This window comes from Prunus mume, linkage group LG6 (assembly GCF_029339155.1).
Source record: "Prunus mume cultivar Tortuosa linkage group LG6, ASM2933915v1, whole genome shotgun sequence".
Lineage (NCBI taxonomy): Eukaryota > Viridiplantae > Streptophyta > Magnoliopsida > Rosales > Rosaceae > Prunus > Prunus mume.
The window spans coordinates 8261166-8277608 of NC_142703.1; the positions used below are offsets into that span (position 1 = coordinate 8261166).

Below are 16443 nucleotides of genomic sequence, written 5' to 3' on the forward strand. Positions count from 1 at the left end.
TTAAACCCTTTCCCTTCTTGGTGTGCATGCTTAAGTTAAGAATAGACGGCAACTAATAAGGAAAGTGAAGGGGAATCTCATATGCGAATTTTAGATTTGCTACCATTAACTAATATTCTTGGTGAAGTGAAGTAATTTGACAGTGGACACAAAACCAATTTTGTCTGAGTCGAGAAATTATATGCCTCGAATCTACTCCTTTTTTATTCCAAAAGCGTGAGAAATCAAGCCATTCAAAATGCACAAAGTCGAAACCTCACATCATTAAACAGGTAACAAACCTCAATGAAGCAAAACAACTTCCCAGTACAATTTACGTTTCTTTTTCGTAATGAAGTAGTTAATATCCAAATGCAAAAACACTTCTTGTCTTTGAATCTGATCTCAATAGATACACGAAACGAGAATAATTATAGCTGCAGGTTTCGCGTCTTTTTGGAACAGTGAACTTCCCATCAAGAAACGTTTGAATTAATTTGTAAGTAAAACTATTTATCTGTTTGTCTTCAAATCTATGCATGCAACCAGTGCTGATAAAATTACTTCTGTGATTTTAGACGTTTCTGAATATTAAATTATGACCACTTCAGTAAAATTCACTAATTTGTCATCGTTTATTTTAAAATAAATTTAATATGTGAGTTAAGTCAGTTAGCTAAACCATTATTCTTTCTTTTTGTTCGATCTCATTCCCATATGCATTAGAGTAGTTTAAAAGATTACACTTATCAAAAAATTCAATTGACGTGTGTGCGCGCATAGAAATTTGGATAGCATCCACCTACCCTTGGTACTTGTGACACGGGCTGAGACATACGCGACTAAAAGCTAAAGTTGTTTTTCTTCAAAGGTAAAAGACAATTACAATCCATCTTCAAATAACAAAAGTTACTTATATCTATAACAATTAAGGCTAAATTACTATAATATATATATATATATAAATTCTCCTATGCGGATATCCGGACGTAATTATTAAAGAAGTCAAAAGTCGTCGCAAAAAGTTTGGAAAACGGAAACCAGTCGCTGCAAAATCTGTTCAAAACAAAGATAGTTTTCTATATTAGATCAAAGCATGTGGAAACTACTTGCAAGCACTTTTGTAATTAATTAGTTAAAAAGGTATAATGCAAAGTATAATTAATTAAGAGCACCACAGTCTAGTCTTTGTTAATTCTTACCCCAGCTGGTTTCTTCGGGGGACGACGAAAGTCCTCGTACGCCGAAAGCGTAACTGTTCTCTTATATTTTGTCAATATTGTGTTCGTGATTGTGAGTGGATCTATATCACCAAAAACTTTTACTTCCCATTCATGAGGTCCATATTTTGAGAAGCTGAAGATGAAATCTACTCCTACAACCCAAAAGATAGAAAATAAATACACAAATATGAGTATTGAATAAAACAATAAGTACTAATTAAGAAGAGTTTCGATGAGTAATATAAACTCGCATGCAACATTTACACAATTAAAAAAGAGTTTCATTTGCAATGCACAAACCTTTTATTTTGTGCAATGTTTCCATTATTTCGTCAAGACAACCTGGACAATGTACCTTCAAAACACAAGTCTGCAATGCAAGAAAATGTATTACTTAATTATAATATAATTAAATTTAGTCATAAAATGAAAAGGCCGTAGCAAGACATACCACCGGACCATCAAAACGGCGGTTCTTCTTCATCAATGGAAGAGCAACCTCAGTAGTACTGCGGTTCTCCATTGACGCAGGAACAATAGCATCCTTTGAGTTCGATTGAAATTAATCAAATCATTAGTTATACATAATCAGGGAATAATTAAGAATGCATGCATGCTAATTAATATATATATATATATATATATATTTGTTGATATACTGAATGAAGGATTATAATGGTGATGTTTAGACGGAAATTGCAATCTTAATTACCTTGTTATAATTAGGGGATAATTTTGTGTCGTTTTGAATGAAGTGATCATTATTCTTGATCGTTCGACCTTGTGCAAGATGATTTGCAGCAGGATTTGAATTCTTCTTGTCGTAGGACACAAGCTCTGTACGACGTGCCTTACAAATCCTTGATATTGTCTCTATGACTATGGCTGGGTCTACAATATCACCACAAACTGCTATCGTGCGTTTGCATGCATTCATGGTGATGGATTTTATTCCTACAAGAAAAGTAAAAAACTATATTAATATCAAACGGAACCTCCATATATATATATATATATATGCAGCACTATTATTAATTAATAATTATGAAAGAGTTTATTTGTACCATTTATTTCCTGCAACAAATTTTTCTGTATCGCCTCAAAATAATAAGCTATCCAATGACTTGGAACCTTCACAACACAAGTCTGCAGGAAGCATGTATATAGACGCATCAATGCATGGTTATTATGAAAAATAAAATGAAAATGAGGAGTAATACGATATACGATGTATGTAAGCTAGAGTTTTTCTTGGTTGATTTCTTAATTACCTCAAATTGGAAGTTTTTCTTGTTTTTGAATCCTTGTGCTGCTGCAGCAACAGGTTTGTCCTTGGCATTTCTGTGGGGCTTAATCTGTGCATACTTTTCTATTGTCTTTACCAGTGTGGCTGGATCTACATGATCACCAGAAACTGCTATCCTCCAATGATCATGATCTACTGTCACGCAATTTATTCCTATATGTATGCAAACCCAAAATTTGAAAAACTCATATAATCAAACCCGTACGTACCAATATATAGTTGAGAGTTATGGGTATAGGGGTGTGTGTGTGTGTGTGTATATATATATTATATATATATATATTTATAAAGTTTTTGAATAATTTGTACCGTCAGTTTTGTTCAACTCTCTCTTTATTCTGTTAAGGCGTTCCGAACAACACAGGTTAACGACCTTCACAACATAAGGGATCTGCAACAAGGCAATCAAGATATAACACGGTATATATTAGTGCATGTAGATTTTGAGATGGTTATTTGCTGCTAGGGTCTTAGTTAATTTCTTACCTTAGAATAGAGAATTTTCAAGTCCTCGGCAGGTCTTTCATTCTGAATATGGTTGTTAAAGGCTTCATCACAAGGGTTCTTTTCTATTTTGTAGGACAAAATCTCTGCATCCGTAAGTATTGTCTGAATGATTGTGACTGGATCTACATGATCGCCACAAACTGTTATCTTGGCACCATACCTATTTCCTCCCCTTTCATAAAGCTTCGCTGAGACGGAATGTGCTCCTACACACACACACACACAAACACACATATTCGAATGTTATATATACTTACTCAGTTGTACAAATTACTTGCATAATAAAGAGGTTTATTTATTAATTTTTACCTTCAATTTCCTCCAACTTTCGTTTTATTCTATTACGCACATTAGAGTCAGATTGGTTCACCTTCACGACATGATAAGTAATCTACAACAACATACATATTAATTCCATACCATTCAGTGCTATAATATGGTACATACAGTCATAATATAATGCAAAATTAATAATTAAGAAGTAGCTTGATACATACAGGGGTGTCGTGATGAAGACGGTGGTTCTCCGATGATGAAATTGTAGAACTCTTCTTTGGGTTAGACATAAGATCGCCGTTATCATCTATAAGGGCAAGAGCAGTGTTGTTGGGACCAAGATCATCGTAGTTTTCCCTCACTGCCACAGACATATACTTTGCGTTTGACATGTCCCACAATCCCTTGCTAGCTAATAGATTAAAGACTGCGGACTAGTCGTAGAAGAAACTTAGGGTTCTTTGAGAAAGTAAATAATGTTGGGAGAAGATTGTGATTTGTGAGATATTTATACATCAGAAAATATATGCCAATATTACTTTTTTCAAAATCTTTTGACCTTTTTTTTGCGGTAAGTTATGAGATTTTCTAAGCCTTGCTTCGCCAGGAAACCCTTATTTCTTAGGAATCTTAAACCCTTCCCTTTCTTGTTGCTTAAGAATAAACGGCAACCGAGGAAAGTGAACCAAAATCCAATTTCATATATGCCAATTTTAGATATTCTTTCCATTAATTATATAAGCTTCTCTTAAAACAATGTTATTTTGGTGATCAGAAACAGATTTATTTCTGGGAAAGAAAATTCAGCTTAATTATAAATCTTTAATTTGCAATCACATAAGCTTGGCTCTTAGTAAAATTCACTACATCAGTCTCGTTTATCCTAAATCTTGTGAGTTTTGACCGTTGGTATGTTTTTAGAATTTCTAAGGTTTGGTTTGCTTCACACCAGGAAACCGCTACTTCTTGAGAATCTTAAACCCTTTCGCTGCTTGGTGGGCTTAAGTTGAGAATAAGGGAGCTTGAATAGTGAAACCCGAACCCTCTAGAAGATCCCAAAGCTATAAATTACAACATTGCCATTAACCGAAGCCCAGCCCAAGTTTCATTAAAAAAAACCCAAACTAAATTACAACTTTGCCACCACCTTTTCAAGGCAAAAAAACCCAAATTGAAGCGTAGCCCAAGTTTCACTCAAAAAACCCCAAAACACTCAAAACAAGCCCATCCCACATTAAAACAAAAACAAAAGAAATTAACAGTCGCTGGGAAAACGTGCGTAGGAACACAAGTCTTGGCCTCATGATTTTCCTCGTAATGTCTTACGTATTTCCAAGTGCTTTCAACTGAATAATTTATTTGTTATATATATAAAAGAAGAAAAAGAGAATTAGAAACGAAAACCACGTGCAATCACCCAAATTATAACATATGTGTGCAATCGTTAATACTAAACTTTCCACTAATACAAAATGATAAGAAATATGACCTGCCTTGCAACTTTAGAAAATTATATATGAGCTAAAACAATGACTAATGTTTGTGATTTGGGGTTTCTATACAAAGAATAATAAATAGCCCCCTCATTCACCCTCCAATTTTAAGGACGGTAGTAAATTCACCACCCTTTTAGGGAAGGCATAGAACGAAGCTGTATCACTATCTGCGTTGTTCCTCAGAGGTGCCCACCAATCTCTTCCACTATCCACACGCAATGACTGGTCTCCCAGAGTCACGATGTAATCCATGGCGATAGCAGCTGCTGCACCTAATGCTGAAGATGAGCAAAATACCTGTATAGTGCAGCTCCACTGCACATGATCAAAATAAGAATAATAATGTAAAATCATGTTATTTTACTTCTCTAATACATGAAAGATAAGTAATACTCACCCATGAGGATCCTACTCCAGAAGGCAGGAGAGACTCATGCCAGTACGATGGCACAGCAATGCCTAAAAACAGTGAAGAGCCTACTATGAAGTGAACTCTAATGCTATTTGGGTTGCAAAATTGGATGAAGCTCATACCACCAGAAACTGCACGCCCAAACAATTTAGGGTTTAGAGTTAACAGGCTGTTATTATATCAATCATGTAGCAAAACTATGGCGGTTTTGCTACATAATTATCATAAAAAATACAAATACAATTAAACTCTAAGATAACAAATAAATCACAAAGAGATAGACACATAAAAAAAAATACATACCCACGTAGGAGTATAGCAGACAATACACTGCTCCTACAAGTGGCAATGATAAGGAAGCAAGAAATGCTGCAAATTTTCCTGTGAAGGATGAACTTAATTAGTGACTATCTATAAACATGAAAAGCTCTTGCCTTCAAACATTTAAAATTTAAACTTCATACCTAATATAGAGAATAAAATCATAATGGCAGCTGCAATTTGTACGGCTCGCCTGCTTCCGTACCGAGTCAATCCTAATAGCCCCGCATTTTCACTAAAAAAACAGAATATCAATCACATTGGCAACCATGATTTAAAAAACAAAAACAAAATTAGAGACAATAACTACACCTAAACAAGATTACCACCAATTAAGCAACCATTGGGCACTAATAAAAAGGATTTGAGATCACAATAAAATATATAAAAACTATAAAAGTTAAATTATTACACTAGTGCTGTAGAGCCAGTCCCTACTCCAAAAACTCCACCCAGTAACGTGCCTATTCCCTGAAAGAATTACAAACTAAGTTAGTATTTTAGAAACTTCCACATGAGGTTTTTGCTTATGATACGTTGAAAATGAAAGGCAGAGTAATGATTACTTGGAAAAAAATCTGAAACTAAAAATTACAGAGGGCGAACAGAGTGTATGTTTTAAAAGTTACAATAAATAGATAGACTATTCTCTACAAATCCATTTAAAAAGCATCTAGATTTTCTCGCATTTTTGAAAATTTTAAAATGTAAAGCCTCCCAATTGTAATTTTATTTTATTTCTAGACAAGCTTTGTGAGGCTCATCCATTCAAAAATAAAATTGCTATTATATGGAACTCACGTCTATAAAAGGATGCAATCTTATGCTAAGGTGGAAATCGTTAATGCTTATTTTAAACTACTTTTCTATTCTTTAAACTATGATCCCAATAAAATACACGAAACAAGAATAATAACGATGGATGCGTATAAATATTTGATACCTACCTGGCATATAGCTCCTCGTCTAAGAACGAAAGGTGGGGGAAGGGGTGGCCAACCCGTACCTCGAGGCCATAAGAAAAGTCCCTGTAGACTGCTCCCCAAAATGACAGGGGGAAATGTATGTCAGTGCAACTGTTACTCTTAAAAAAAGTATGTCAGATTTGGGGTCTTAAATAACATTACTATAAGACTATCTTACCTCAAATGTGGCAACAAAAACAGCCATCATCATTGCAACTGCATCTCCAACATCAAGAGTGGGAGAACCCCATTGAAATGGATTTGGAATCCATAGCCTGTATTTAGTGAAAGACAATTGTTAAAACATACTACTTCCACAACCAACAACAAGAGGTAGAGTACATAAGCTCGAGCTAGAGTTTACCCATGAGCACCGCTGAAAAGTCCAGACAGATGAACCCGGCAAATGCTATGAGTATGACCATATGCAACAGACAAAACTGCTGCAAATGGCCATGCAAAGGGTACTAAAAACAGCAGTGCATATCGCTGAATTTGATTTGGCTTCAACCTCCAGTATCGAAGAAACCTAAATCTGTTAAACGGTTCCTCTCTAGATATCGAGACAATGTGCGGGAGACACTACAACACAATACAATTACTAAATTAGCAATTCAAGTTCAATGCAAGAAAAGGGTGGTTAACATGCTACATACCTGTGATATGAAAAACAGCACCAACAATGTTGGCACTCCGACTACAGCACACGTGCCCAGCTGCACCATTAATTAGCAAAAGAAAACGTTATCCGTTAAATACAAAGGTAAAAAGAAGTTGCAGAAAAAATTGTTAAGAAGTAAAAAAGGGTTCAACTTCATTACCTGAGGGAACCCATAAACAAACATGCCAAGTCCAACTAGGGTCACTAGAGGTATAGTGGTGAGAGGGCTCAGAAGTCTGCATATCAACATTAATATCAAGTTATTTTTTAAAATAAATGAGATCTACTTTGACAAATACACATGTCATGGAAGGTGTGCTCGTATTCGATACGGATATCGATACAATACCACCCGATACGACACAATACCTATATAATATGACAACTGGATTGTATCGTTAACGTTCTTAAGATGCTGACCACACGACGGTGGCTGTAATACAGCTAGGATACGAGATGGGTACGACCAATATTCTATGTTACAGAATGTTGTTGGCCTCCATTTAGTGAAAGGTGGACAAATTTTTTTTATACGTGAATATTTAACTAATATAACTAATATGTTGATGTAATAATATTTTTAAAAATTAATGAAATGTTTATTTTAGTTGCTGTATTCTTCTTGTACATGTATCTTAGTTTTTAGAAATTTATCGTATTATTGTATCGTATCGGTGTACCATACAACATAGAATTGCATTTATTGTCACAACATACCTCCCAAAAGTCGGCATAAGGAACACTGCAATAAGAATCTGAAAAACAGATGCAACCAGAAGTGCTCCCTGTATAGCTCTCATGCAGTGCGTAAACCTCTGAAAAGACAGTCGCACCACACAAAAACAGAGCACACAAAAACAGACGTAACGTAAGAATGGAATTTCATGTAAAAATCAAGTAAAAAAGTTAATAGAATAACATCAGTTCCATGGGTCAACTATTAGCCTACAATAAAATTAATGTTTACATCTCACACAAGAAGAAACAGAAAAGAACAAACAAGATCTCTTTTTTTTTCCTTTTTTGCTACAGTAGATTTTCTAATGGAACATGACATAAACTACAAGTAAAGAATATGAACTTACCAAATGCGGTTCCTCAGTCCGGAATCTGTGGGAAGCAGATATTGCAGGGGCAAGAAAGGCGTATGATCCTCCCATGACCACTGGGAGGCGAGTGCCAAACCAGCTCTGCAGTAAGGTGCTAAGACCAGAAACAAAAAGCAGTGTCTGGATCATTCTTGCTTTCTCCTCCTATTCGCATAAAGATAAAGTAAATTATATTAGAATTACTACACACAAATAAGGGAAACTTGATTGACTAGTTTTTGTGCAAATCCTACATGGCCGCCACCCAGTATGGGGACTATGATAGACGGAATAAGGGCAGTTGTTCCCAACATGACCAAAAAATGCTGGAAACCCAAGAGTATGGAATGGCCTGCATTCCATCAAACAGTTGATGTAATTAATACAGTTGATTCCCATATTACGATGGAATTAGCATTCAATTAATTATCATAGAATTAGGTATTACTAAAAAGAATTAAAAAAACAAAAATATTTAATAAGATTAAAATAGGTAAAAGTCCCACACCCCTTTCTCCTCTCTCGGCACCTCCCTATGCCCAACCTCCCACCGCCCCCATCAAACAGGCACATTTTCTCCCTCCCCAAAGGTTTTAGAAGGCCCTATGCCCAACCTCCCACCCCCCATCAAACAGGCACATTTTCTCCCTCCCCAAAGGTTTTGAAAGGTGAGGTGGCGAGGCGTTTTGGTATGGTGAGGCGAGCCTTTTGAACACGTAATATTTTAATTAAAATTATTTTAAAAAGAATAGACAAATAGTTAAATATTAATATTAATTTCCATTTAAAATGTAATAATCAATTCCAGCAAATCAATATTTATCAAGTGATAAAATATTCATTACAAAAACAAACAATTCACTACGTATTGGGTTTATATGCAGAGAGAGAACATCAACAGAGCTTTTGGCTCAAATGCACATATTTGGTGGCTGGAAGGAAAACATAAACAAACAAACAAAAATAGTAATAAAGAAAGAGCGCATGCTTTTGGATCAAATGCACATATTTAGTTAGTATTATTTGGAATTTCAAAGAGGAAAAAAACTGAGATTGAAGTTGGGATTTGCTTGAGAAGATGGAAGGTTTCAGGGTGGGTGGGGTTTGGGGGAAGAAGAAAGAGTCGAATCATGAGATCTAAAGGATAAAACGCAAAGACTATTTGTAAATGAAACTATTCGTTTCAATTGAAAACTTAGTATGAAATTAGGTCGGGAAGCACATCGTCTTCTTCGCTGAAGTTGCGCTTCACCCGGCAGGGCCTCAACCTCTCCGCACATTTGGCTAAACAATATGCGATTTACGAACGCCTCAACATTTTAAAACCTTGCCCTACCAACACATTGTGTGCTTGTGTGTGTGTGTGTGCGTGTGTGTGTGTGTGTGTGTGTGTGTGTGTGTGTGTGAGAGAGAGAGAGAGAGAGAGAGAGAGAGAGAAACGTACGCCATTTAGTGTTCTGTTTCACGCTTATGAAGTCGGTTGCCTGAAGGATGAGTCTCGACGGATTCTCTCGCCGTGGAGGAGCCTGGTTCTCCGGCTGTGGAGCCTGGTTCTCCAGCTGTGGAGCCTGGTTCTCCAGCTGTGGAGCTTGGTTCTCTTCGTCGTCCATGGCGGTGATAGCTTTAGCTCGCGGCTTTTCAAATCAGAGCTTTCTATTCTGAATCAACCAAAAGCGACTTGCTGCACACTCTTGCCACAGACTTGTCCCACTGTTGAGCATTAAATAGTATTAAAATTTTAATTACCCTTTTTAACCCCTCAAGAACAACCCATGTATTCCGCTTTAAGTTTTACTGTAGCAAGATTTACCCTTTCGTCGTCTCATGAGGGAGGACTGGAGAGCTCATTTGCTGGAGGAATTGGTAAAAAATGAAAAACAATGAGGGGTAGAAAGGCCAAAGAGAAGAGTAAGGTTATTCAGGCTGGCTTTTTAACTTTTCAATCGCCAACATTGGGATAGCAAAAGAGACTCTTTGTTTGATATACGAAGGTAAAAGAGAAGCCTGGTTTGCGAATGGACAGGTAAAAAGCCAGCAGCCAATAAGAATGTAGATCTTGATTTTACTCCGTTTGCGAGAAGCCTCACGCAACAAGTGCCTGAGTGTCGTGCGTTGGCCCCACCATTTGTCTTATCCGCTTTATTCTTTTGGTTCCAATCAAACTATGGTCCCAATCCAACAACAACTATTGTCAAACATGGGATTAGAATATTCAAGGTACCACCAACCAGAGCAAAATCAGAAGACGAAAAGAAAGAGGGAAAAAGTCAGCTTATCAGTAGACTAACCATAATCTGCCATTAGAAGACCTTAATTAATTGGGTTGCTATTGTAATTAAGCTTCTTAAACACTTTCATTTATTTTTCCTTTCTCAATTTATAGTGCTAAAAGCGCCTTGTTTGGCACATGTCATTTATAAGCAAAAATAAGGGACTATTTGTGGTGGGGGGAATATTTGCATATAAATATAAAATAAGTCTCGTGGATGCCCAAACTAAGAAAAATTTATGGCAATTTATAATCATGAAGCTCCATTTATAATGCCAATCAAAAGGTTCTATAACAATTAACAATAAGGTTGTGAGATTGCCAACGTCACTGAGAAATGACATTGACTTGTAAAGTCGTGGTTTAAATTTAAATCCCCATGACATTTTTGACTGTGTGTGAAAAAAACCCTCACATCCCATATCGCTTGAATGAAAGAAAAAAAAAAGTTGTGAGATATACTATCATGCAGGGAATGCTAACAGTGCATTGTTGAAGTTGGGAGAAGATTGTAATTTGAGATATTTATTTACACATAAGAAATTATATGCCAAGTGTTACTTTTCATCAATCTTGTAAGTTGCAACCTGTAACCAAGATCCAATTTCATATGCCAATTTCAGAGGGGTACAAACGACATTATATATTTTGCAATATTCACGAATTTGCCTCAGGATCATTTGTCTTATCCGAAAACTTCTGCCCATTGGTCTGGTCCTTTGCAGTTGAGGACAATAATTGGTTTAATTACATTTTTAGCTAGTTTGTACCTAATATTATTTCCTGTAAAAAGGATTCATTTTTTAGGAATTTTTTTTGTTGTGGCTGAATTCTAATTCTTCAATCTTCACCACTTAAGTGAAATTTAGTATCTCTCACTTTTAATTAAATTCAGGATTTTGAGCTTTCTTCCCACTTAAGTATCTCTTGAAACCAAAACAAATCACTCAAAGCCGTTAATTGCGTTTTAGCCAATTAATAATTAGTGCCCATAAATCCTTCACATTCTCTATATATATTTCTTACCTATCCAAAACATATTCATCTTGAAAATTCATTTTTAATTTCTACAAAACCCATTAGTCTGATACCTCTTCTTCTATTTCTATTATACTATACAAAGATCTGAAGCAATTCTGATGGAGCAACATCGTGCACCCGTTCCGGTATGTATTTTTCTTTTATTTCTATTGTATTTGGTGCATATGTAAACATATATTACTCTAGGCTGTTGACTTAAATGGTTCCTGAATTTGTTCTCGAGTTGCATTTTGGTCAAATCATATTATTCCCGACTATTTCAAATTTATGTTTTCTGCAGATTTGTACTATAAAAATGAATCTCTATTGTTGTGCAAAGTGTCCAATCAAATTGAAGGAAAAGTTGCAGAAACTCAATGGTAAATATATTGTTTTCCGTTCATGATTTCATCATGCATCTGGCTCGTTTATTTAGTTTATAAATTTTTTTATTTTAAATTTTAATTTTATAGGAGTGGAGGACATAAACATAGATCCAGAACAAGGATTATTAAAAGTTTCAGGTGACATAGACCCTATGGTTCTCACAAATATAGTCAAAAACATGGACAAAAAGGCAGAACTTTGGTCCTTCCAGAAAGAACCCTACAAAAACAATGTTAATATTGGTGCGTCTACTAATTACAACATCCAAATTGGCGAAGATTGCTCTTGTGATGGCGATGAGGCTGAAAGCAGTTCGGATGATGAAAGCAAACGCAGTATTGCACCCAAGAAGCAACATGGAGTTCTCACTTGGGCCAAAAATGACAAGAAGAAGAAGAATGGGAAGGGATTTTCTGGCATGGGAATGGGCATGGGCATACCTATGCCTCCTCAGCATCGGCCGCCTATGCGGCCATCTATGGGCATTCCGGCCCATAGGAGTTTTCATGGGATGCCCGGGCTCGGATACCGGCCACCAAACCCATATTATCAATCAATGGCGTATCATAGACCGTCACCGCCACCATATGGTTACTACGCACAAATTCAGCCACCACCTTATTCATATTTTCAGTCAAGATCGCCACCCAAAATTAACCCTATTGTCCACTACACTAATTATGCGGACAACTATCGGTACCCCATGTAGGCTTGTCATATATTGTTGATTGAACATGCCTAGCCCATATATTTTTTAAATTGTTGCTAGGTTAATTTATATGCACATGGGTTTTGCTTTCATGTTCGGATCAGTTCTTAATTTCCTTGTTTTGGCTCAAACATGAACTTTCTGACATTATGTTTTAAACATTTATCGTCTCATAATCATTTAATTCTATGTTAAAGACTGGTGTTTATTCGTTTCTCGTTTGTGTGGCTTCATGCAATTAGTAATTTTATGTTCATCAAATTTGATGATTATTTATGATTTCCTTCTTCAAAATCAATATGCACCGTGTGTTTTAGATAAAACACCAATTTAAAATCGCAGGTAATAGCCGAACCCTAGAGTTGTAGAGCAATAAATGATGGAAATGCTCTGGGATAAAAGAAATTCCAATTAGGTTTTCTCTTAAAAGTGCTACCACATAATTTATGGATATTTATATTACTTTATTAATGATTTTGATTCACTATCTATGAAGAGAAATTACTCATAACATAATATTTATAAAAAGATTCGTATATATAAGAGTGATTTCTTGCCAAATATAATCAATTATGATAAGAAAAAAATTGTTTAAGATGAAAATTATCTATTAAACTTAAGGGAATGCTTGATTTTAGTTTGGGAAAAAATGAGTGCTTGATTTAAGTGTACTATATATTTATACAGTCGATATCAAAGGTAAGGGAACTCAAAGACTATGTTTGTTCTTGCCCTTTTTCTTTTTACAAACAACATTGACTCAATGCGTGAAAAGTGAAATCAAACAATTCACTTAAATTATAACACGTAATAAACAACACGTCAAACATGTAATAAGCGACCCGCAAAATATGACAACATGTTAATGTGGTGTGACTGTCGCATAGATAAATTAATGGTACAATTACTTGAAAAACCCTATCAACAAAAAACTCGAAAAGCCCTAATTCTCTGACTCTCTGTGATAGAAGTCAGAAAAAATATCCCCCATTTGGGCTCACCTCCATTTTGTGCACATTTCTCGTACTGCTGTTTTCCCGCCAATTTTGAAGCCTCGTCGACGGCGTTGTTGAAAGCAGCTCTGGGCTCCATGGACTTCGAACCAGAATTTCCAAAAACCACAAACACAAGGTTCCATCTCTCTCTCTCTCTCACACACACACACACATCTTCTGCAATTTGTGAGGTTTATGGCTTTTATTTCCACATTTCCACAAGGACTTGCATGTTTGCTGAGAAATTGAATATAGATTTTGTTTGGGTGGCTTATTTATGAACTTATCTGATAAGCTGATTGAGGTGCATTGCAAAATTTGACATGGTTTATCACGCATTGTTTGATTCTAGTTTTATCGAAGTGTTTTTCTTGATTTGGAAATAAATTTCCTTTGATTGTGGAAACAAATCTTCCTTGGGGATCAATTCACTTAATTAATCCCAATTGTCCTGCTATAGTAATGTATCTGAACTTGAATATTTAAGAACAATTGCAAAACTAGTTGACAAACTGTGCTATTAGGTATATATACAATGTGATATGTGATTTTTTTGCTGTTGAATATTTTGAAAAGATTCTTGACCTGTGGGCTTTGCAGGTACAAATGTGCTGCATGCTACAAGCAGTATAAGAAAAAGGAACATCTTGTCGAGCACATTAATGTCTCGTTCCATTCAGTTCATCAGCCTAGATGTGGAGTGTGTAAAAAGCACTTCAAATCTTTTGAATCACAGAGGGAGCATGTCACTGGTGAGATGTAATTCCGTGTTGCATTGTAATTGATCAGATCATTCCATAGTCATTTTGATTCATCTATAAGATTGCTTGTTGTTTGATATCCTTTCCCTGGTTGCTATGATTAAGGACCACTGGCAAAAGAAAATTGCAAGAGGGTTTTCTCTGAACAAGGTTGTGATCTATGTTTGAAGATTTTTGATAGCCCTAATTCTCTGAGCGCGCATAAATATATGTGTCGCCTATCTGCACCTGTTCCTCTGGTAAGTTGATTACTTGAACATCAAGCGTCCTGTACGGAATTGGGAAACTTGTCAGCTTCCAGTATTCTGAATATTTTACCCTTTTTACCCATTAAAGATACTCTTAGCTGCAACCGTATATAAGATATGCACATACATTACTTATATTTTCAGTCGAAGTGTTGCAGGTAACAATGATGGAGCGATGTGCAGAATTTAAACATGATATAAACTCCAGCAACGAATATCACATTGGGGATGGTACAGAAGCAATTGCTCTGGATTGTGAAATGGTTGCTGGTGGAAGTGATGGATCACTGGACCTGTGTGCAAGGGTGTGCCTGATTGATGAAGACGAGACTATCCTCTTCCACACTTATGTGCAGCCCCAATATCCTGTCGTTAATTACAGGTACTAGTGTGTTATGTTTCTCATCTTTGATTTCTTACAAGAATTTTGCGAATAGGCCTCTGATCATTCCCAAGTGTTGACAATGTTTCCATTCCAGATATGAAGTTACTGGGTTAACAGAAGAGCATCTCAGAGATGGCATGCCACTCCAAAAAGTGCAAGATAAGGTTTTGCAAATTTTGTATAATGGAAAGACCAAGCTTCTTGTGGGGCATAGTTTAGAGAATGATTTGGATTGCTTGAGAATAAACTATCCTGATTACCTGCTGAGGTATAAATAAGAGTTTCTGTTTTCTTCTGTAATCCTCTTCTTGAGATATGTGAATCATGAGCACAGTGTTTCTATAGTCATGCTATGCTCTGGTTCTCATATGCACTCCTATTCTTCTCTTCAATCCCTTTTTTATTATATAGGCCATAGTGTTTGGGCTGCTTTGTGCATATGTAAGATAGATGGTGTCACTGTTTCTTGGACAATTGCGTTTATGGCTGTACTTCTTTTCATTCAGGCCAGTCAATATTATGGCCTTAGTCATGATGAAATTTTGCATGAAGGACCAGCTTTAATATGGCAGCTATTTGACATAGATTGAGCAAAGAAGCCTGTTCTCTGTTGCCTCTCTAGAAGCTTGATGGTTACTTATTTTATATGCAGGGATACTGCAAACTACCATCCTCTGATGAAAACAAATCTGGTTAGCCACCCGCTCAAGTACCTCACCAGAACATATCTAGGGCAAGTTATTCTTCTTCCCAGATTTTTACTTTTTAGTCTTTATTTGCTTGTAGAAGCAGGCTCTAGTTTTAAGTGCTCCATTGAATATTTAGTGTCATGAGGCTTTGGTTTTACAGGTATGATATCCAGTCAGGTTTTCATGATCCATATGAAGATTGTGTGTCTGCTATGAGACTCTACAAAAGGTTCTGTGCGCTAGATCATCAGAAAGAAGGCAATGTGGCTTCACTTGCTATGCTGTGTGCAAAAGACATCCCTGGGAGTTTTGATTCTTGGGAAACCGACAAACTTGAGAAGATGACGCTCGATGAGCTTTATGAAATGTCGAAACCAAACTACAAATGTTGGTGCCTGGATTCAGTGCAAGCAATGCAACCTCAGCATTAGATTCTCACTTGAAGTTAAGTTATTGCAATTTTCGTTCACAGACCGCAGGATTGACAGAAACATCACATGTAGGAATTACAAGTCTGAAGCTGTTGGAGATTCTGAGCAAGGGTACCATCGCACATATGTAGTAGGAATCTTGTTAGGGGGTCATGCCTTAATGTTATATAAGTTTGTTCATGCCTCCTTTTTCGTCATCGGTCTCGGATGGTGAAATGATGCAAATTCTCTAAGGCCCCGTTTGGTTTGGGAGAGAGGATTTGCATTTGCATTTAGATTTCAAATCTATGGATATAATTTCATGACATGATTTTG

The 16443-nt window shown here is 36.2% G+C and overlaps 4 protein-coding genes across 4 annotated transcripts; 2 read left to right on the forward strand and 2 right to left on the reverse strand.

Moving 5' to 3' along the window:
- Positions 1 to 822: 822 nt before the first annotated feature.
- On the reverse strand, positions 823 to 5814 carry LOC103333928 (uncharacterized). Its single transcript, XM_016794881.2, has 13 exons — positions 5664 to 5814; positions 5503 to 5580; positions 3513 to 3703; positions 3325 to 3406; positions 2995 to 3221; positions 2818 to 2899; positions 2474 to 2661; positions 2267 to 2348; positions 1915 to 2156; positions 1654 to 1746; positions 1503 to 1572; positions 1182 to 1354; positions 823 to 1035 (listed from the first exon to the last, which is right to left on the reverse strand). The coding sequence occupies exons 1-13, from the start codon at positions 5683 to 5685 to the stop codon at positions 985 to 987; spliced, it is 1581 nt and encodes a 526-aa protein (XP_016650367.2). The 5' UTR covers positions 5686 to 5814; the 3' UTR covers positions 823 to 984.
- Positions 5815 to 5928: 114 nt separating this feature from the next.
- Positions 5929 to 8633, reverse strand: LOC103333927 (nucleobase-ascorbate transporter 4-like). Its single transcript, XM_089055038.1, has 9 exons — positions 8621 to 8633; positions 8489 to 8586; positions 8232 to 8399; positions 7864 to 7961; positions 7307 to 7382; positions 7142 to 7201; positions 6850 to 7067; positions 6664 to 6760; positions 5929 to 5991 (listed from the first exon to the last, which is right to left on the reverse strand). Exons 1-9 carry the CDS (start codon positions 8631 to 8633, stop codon positions 5929 to 5931), a joined length of 891 nt encoding a protein of 296 aa, XP_088911164.1.
- A 2902-nt stretch (positions 8634 to 11535) lies between these two features.
- On the forward strand, positions 11536 to 12712 carry LOC103333926 (uncharacterized). Its single transcript, XM_008236842.3, has 3 exons — positions 11536 to 11669; positions 11825 to 11903; positions 11997 to 12712. Exons 1-3 carry the CDS (start codon positions 11643 to 11645, stop codon positions 12617 to 12619), a joined length of 729 nt encoding a protein of 242 aa, XP_008235064.2. The 5' UTR covers positions 11536 to 11642; the 3' UTR covers positions 12620 to 12712.
- Positions 12713 to 13534: 822 nt separating this feature from the next.
- LOC103333799 (Exonuclease family protein) lies at positions 13535 to 16435 on the forward strand. The gene is made up of 7 exons (XM_008236690.2): positions 13535 to 13750; positions 14215 to 14366; positions 14481 to 14614; positions 14782 to 15005; positions 15103 to 15276; positions 15661 to 15741; positions 15858 to 16435. Exons 1-7 carry the CDS (start codon positions 13710 to 13712, stop codon positions 16126 to 16128), a joined length of 1077 nt encoding a protein of 358 aa, XP_008234912.1. The 5' UTR covers positions 13535 to 13709; the 3' UTR covers positions 16129 to 16435.
- The last annotated feature ends 8 nt before the right edge of the window (positions 16436 to 16443 follow it).